The sequence below is a fragment of the Petaurus breviceps genome, unplaced genomic scaffold (genome assembly GCF_028583685.1).
Source record: "Petaurus breviceps papuanus isolate PSGF00001 unplaced genomic scaffold, PetGlider_PUasm1.0 185, whole genome shotgun sequence".
In the NCBI taxonomy this organism is placed as follows: domain Eukaryota; kingdom Metazoa; phylum Chordata; class Mammalia; order Diprotodontia; family Petauridae; genus Petaurus; species Petaurus breviceps.
In genome coordinates, this window is record NW_027185797.1 from 18,625,392 (window position 1) to 18,630,730 (window position 5,339).

Here is a 5,339-nt window from a genome sequence, read left to right on the forward strand (position 1 = left end):
AGCCTAGGGGCAGGCAAGATCTTAAAAATTTACATTCCCATTACATTCAGCCCCAAGATCTTTCATGCCCATAGCATAGACAATTTACTTTTGAATTAGCACCAAACATCTCTTAGGACACATTTTCAAGATACATAACTGACGTTACCAAAGTGGCCACTGGGCCTCAAACAAACACAAAGTACATTGCATTACCACCTCAATTCAAAACAAAAAGCCAAACAAAGTACTCCTGGGAGGAGGGGGGTGTCCTTCCCCTCACACAGCTCCAGCTCCTGCCTCCAAGCACAGAGAGGGGACTGGGCAACAAAACCAACAAGGTGGGGTCCTTGGGGGTCCACGGCACTTCATCCCACCCACCATAGTCACAAGTCCATCCTCCCCCTGGGTCCCAAACTGTGGGATGCAGCAAGGAAACACATTCAGTGCCCCTGCTTTGCTGCTCAGTTCTTATCTTTTCCTGTGGCTGAATTCCTAACTGAATTCTGAATTCCTTCTCCTCCAGCAGGCGGCAGCCACTCCTGGCTTCTGCCCAGGTCCCAATGCAGGCAGCTCACCATTCCTGCTCTCAGCTCAGTGCAGTCTGCATGGAGGCCATTCTTCTCTCCTGGTCCATGGCTCCACAGAGTCACAGCTACCACCACTGGGAAACAAACAATTATCCCAGTCCCCATACTTTCCTTTTACTCTGCAGATCCTGTTCATGATGCCATTTTGTAGCAGCAAGCACCCCAGCATCCCCAGGGTCGCTGCCACTACAGGTTCTTGGATCTGCTTTGATAAAGGAAAGCAACTCAAAATGGGTTAACAAGCTTACTTTAATCAGTCAGATATGTATCATTCACCTAGTTCAGGGGAAAAAGGTCAGCACCCCGAACTTCAGAATATACAGACAGAATTATCAAGACAGAGAAACAGATCAAGTAGACAGGTTTCCAAACTGTCCAACCATTACATCCATACCAAATCAACATCTGGGTTTTCAAAGCCAGGGGGCTCTCAACAAGGGTTTCCCAGAATCCAGATCAAATCACAGAACGCTTCTCAAAGTGAGTCCCAAAGCAAAGCCTCACATCAGGGCTTATATAGCCTTCTCCTGGCTCAGAGAATGTAACAACCTTTTGGACCCACTGGCCAATCAAAAAGTATCTACTGAAAAGCAAGCCTCCTACCCCAGGCTCCAGGTGCACTTTAGCCTAGGGGCAGGCAAGATCTTAAAAATTTACATTCCCATTACACTGAGTCAAAATCCTAGCTGGCATCTGCATAGTGCTTCAAAAGTTTACCTAGTACTTTTCATTGTTACCTCACTGGATCCTTACCACAACCAGGGAGACAAGCATTATCGCAAAGTCCCACAGCACAGAGGCAGTGGGATTAGGCTGAGAGAGATTAGGTGACTTTGTCTAGGGTCAGATAGTAAGTGCTTGGGGCAGGATTGAACTCTGCTCTTCCTGACTTCCAGGCCAACACTCTGATTTTACACAATAATGCTTCAGTGTAGCATCTGGGGTCCGGTAAAATTGGGCTAGATGCCCTCTGGAGTCAATTTTGATTCTCTGAGCATTGAGGAATATATATGTATCCTTGGATTTTGAGATACATTCGAAGGACACTGTTAGTGTGATAAAATGGTTGTTTATTTGCTCCACCTCTTTCTAAGGTATATTTATTTCACAGAAGACAAGGAGTGAAACCATTGTGAGATAGAAAGCACACTTCTTGCTAATGTCACCACTCAATCTTTCCAAGGCTTAGTTTCTTTCCATGTATAAGGAACTAAACTCTTTATATCCTACTGACCTTACAGCATTACAGGATTATGATAAAGGTCCAAGAAGGAGATATATATTAATGAATATTATATATATATAAATACACACACCTGTATGTATGCATATGTATATGTGTGTATAAATACAGGTATATATAATAATATAATATATAATATATATTAATTATATAATATATATATATTACAGGTGTATATATATATAGCACTTTCCAAATCATGCTACATAGATGGGTAAAACAAGCAGAGGAATATCTCCCATAAATCACTGGTTTAATACACGTAACACAAAAAGAAATAGCAAAATTTGAGGGTGAAAGAAATGCATATTATACTATTCTAATAATGACTAAATAATTTTTAATGTGATCCACCATGTGTGGGGTATGGGAACCCCCAAAATCCCCTATCCAAAAATTAAAAGCCAGAGGTGTCTCCAGGTAAGGACAGGAAATGTTTATTCAGTTCTCATGAGAACCAGTGCAGACCAGTGGAATGAAGGCAAAACAATATTTTATACCCTTGAGTAGTAAAAGTCCCTCTCACCACTGCCCCTTACGCCCATTGGCTGAGAGGCAGGCTTACAGTCTGGAGTAAAAAAGACAACAAGGAGCTCTCAGCTGGGTGAAACCTGTCCTTTCTAAGGACTCCACCAGAGGTGTGAACTCTGGGGGCCTCAGGGCTGTGCACCTAGCAAGAGTTCACACATTGAATGCAGGATTCCAGGCTAGAGTAGTTCACACCTTTTCTGGGAGGCCCTGAAGGGCGGGACTACCTCCCATAAAAGGAGACCATCCTGACCCTCAGAAGCACTGCCTTGAGTGGAGCTGACTCTCTTCATCTCAGCTACTGGAGAAGAGAAGCAGCTGCAGAGAGAAGAATGGCCTCTGCTAGGAAAAAGCTGCAAGGATTGCAGAGGGAAATCACATGTAGCATCTGTAGGAGCTACTTCTCTGAGCCAATCACCATCAGTTGTGGGCACAGCTTTTGCAGAACATGTCTGTCCCGGAGCTGGAGACTTGGAGGTACACCTTCCTCTTGCCCTGAATGCAGGCAAATGGCCCAGACCACAGAAATCCCAGGAGTCAATGGGCGCCTAGCAGAGATGACGGATCTGGTCAAACAGCTCTGCTCTGAGAACTTTCAGAGTGATGAAGGACAGCGCCAGTGTGCCAGCCACAAGTTGACATTTAAGCTCTTTTGTGAAGATGACCAGAAGCCACTCTGTGTGAGATGTGCCCAAAGCCCAGAGCATGGGGCTCACAAGCTCTCTCCTGTAGTAGAGGCTGCTCACAACTGCAGGAAAAAGCTACAAGTCCTTCAGAGTCTCTTGGAGAAACATTTGGAGGAAGCTGAAAAGCTTCTTGCTGGGGAGGCTATACCTGCTGTTGATTGGCACTGGATGATCACAGAAGAATTTAACAAGCTGCACCACTTCCTTTTGGACGAAGAATCCCTATATCTTGAAAGGCTGAAGCAAGATGAAAGGGCAGAGCAGGACACACTATCCCAGCATGTGCACACCCTCCAGGACCTTTTGACAGAGCTGCAGGAAGCAGGCCACCAGCCCAATGTGGATCTGTTATGGGAAGTCAAGCACTTGCTGGGAAGGAGTGCCTCAGTGCTGTCCCAAAAGGCCAAGGCTGTCAGCCCAGAGCTGAGAGAATACCCCATCCCAGGCACGATTGAGATGCTCAGGCGATTCAGAGTGGACATCATAATTGATCCCACAGCAGCCAGTCCCTTTCTGACTGTTTCTGATGATCTGAAGAGTGTGAAGGCTGGAGAAGGCTGGCAGGTGGGGACCAAGAACCCTGAGGATGCTGTTGCCCATTATGTCTTTGCTGAGCAGGCCTTCAGCTCAGGCAGACAGTACTGGGAGGTGGATGTGACTCAGCTACCTCAGTGGATACTGGGGATCCAAAACTCACGCTTGAGCAGGAAGAGGAAGAGGAAGAGGAAGAGGAACGAGGACTCCTGTGCTTCTGTGTTCCTGCTTTGCTGTGTCAAGAAGGAAGAGGATTACTACCTACAGACCTATCCTGGATCACTGAACCATCGAGTGAAAAGCCCTGTGCCCAGGGTTGGTGTGTACCTGGAATATTCCTCTGGCACTCTGGCCTTTTACAATGTCCTCCAGCACTCCCTCATCTACAGGTTTTACCCCATTCTCTTCACAGCTCCTGTCACACCCATCTTTTCCCCTGGCCCCCCACTTCCAGCATCAGAGGCTGGTCCCATGACTCTCTGCCCAGTGGACTCTCATCTCAATGCTTCCTGCTCTTCCTGTCTCTGAGCATTTCTCCAGGGAGGCATCCTCAACCCACCCCCCTGGCTGTGGGCCTTCAATTTCCAGCCTTCCTTTCAGGAAGATGAGCAGATCCTCCTTGGAGATGAAGGAGAGGCTCCCTCCTCACCAAACAGAGACTTTTCTTCCACTGATTTGACCTTTTCTAGTCCTATTTGCTTGGGATTGCTGCAAACCCAGCTTTGAGCTGTATTTGATTTAAAATGAAGTAAATTTTATTTTCACTCTGCTTATACATATTTGTTTTGTTTTGTTTTTCATTTCACTTCTTTCCACTATGTGATACCATTTGGGGTTTGTTTTTTGTTTGTTTGGGTTCATTTTGTTGGCTGAGATCATGGGAGTGAATAACCATTCCCTTCTCCATCTCATTTATGGATAAGGAAACTGAGACAAGCAGGGTTAAATGACTTCTCCAGCATCACAGAGCTACTAAGTGTCTGAGGCTAGAATTGAATTCAGGAAAATAAGACTTCCTGTCTCCTGGACAACTATTTTACCCATTTTTCCACAGCTAGGTACGTCTTATGCACATCAGAAATGAAATGAATTTCAAAGAAAAATGAAAGTAGTTGGCAAGTGTTCTTCAAGCCCTGTGAGCAACTTTTTTTCTCCCTCAGAATATTCATACCCCAAATTGGGAATCTCTCCTTTTTATGGACTGTGTCAATATGGCTAACCTGTTTTATGTTTGTGGGGATGGCTTTTTAAGGGCATTATTCCTTCCAGACACTGTGAGAATATGGGGAGCATGTTCTAGTAGAAATTTCAGAAAGAAATACTGATTCATCACCATGCATTTGGTTGAGGATCTATTCTCACCTTTCACTCATCTCTATGATGAATCTCTAGCCTTGGAAGGAAGACAGTATGAATGTGACATCATTACAGGAACAAAGTGTGTAAATCTTTGTAAATCTTCCTATACAGATTAATAAAATCACCACAAGAGCTTCTCCCCTTAGTCACTGGGTTAATGTATGTAATACAGAGAAATCACAAAATTCCAGGGTGGAAGAAATGCATACTGTACTATATCATTAATGGCATATATGTTTAATGATCCACCCTTTTCCTGCCATTTCTGCCAAAACCAGACTCCTAAAAAGGTCAATCTCTGAAGGCCATGGTTGAGTGAGCAGTGTCGCTCCTTGGAGACAAGGAGAGGTCCTTGGCAGGCAAGCAGGATCCCACCCATGTGGGAGATGTAATTTCTGTTCAGAGCCTTGAGAGAAGCCA

General features: G+C 45.0%; 1 protein-coding gene across 1 annotated transcript; it reads left to right on the forward strand.

Annotated features, from left to right (window-relative positions):
- Nucleotides 1-2,672: 2,672 nt before the first annotated feature.
- Nucleotides 2,673-4,329, forward strand: LOC138161469 (probable E3 ubiquitin-protein ligase TRIML1). The gene has a single exon (XM_069088252.1). The coding sequence runs from the start codon at nt 2,673-2,675 to the stop codon at nt 4,086-4,088; it is 1,416 nt and encodes a 471-aa protein (XP_068944353.1). The 3' UTR covers nt 4,089-4,329.
- Nucleotides 4,330-5,339: the final 1,010 nt, after the last annotated feature.

Bases quoted from the DNA above. Each gene is read 5' to 3' on its own strand.
- LOC138161469 (XM_069088252.1), top strand. From the start codon at position 2,673: ATGGCCTCTGCTAGGAAAAAGCTGCAAGGATTGCAGAGGGAAATCACA.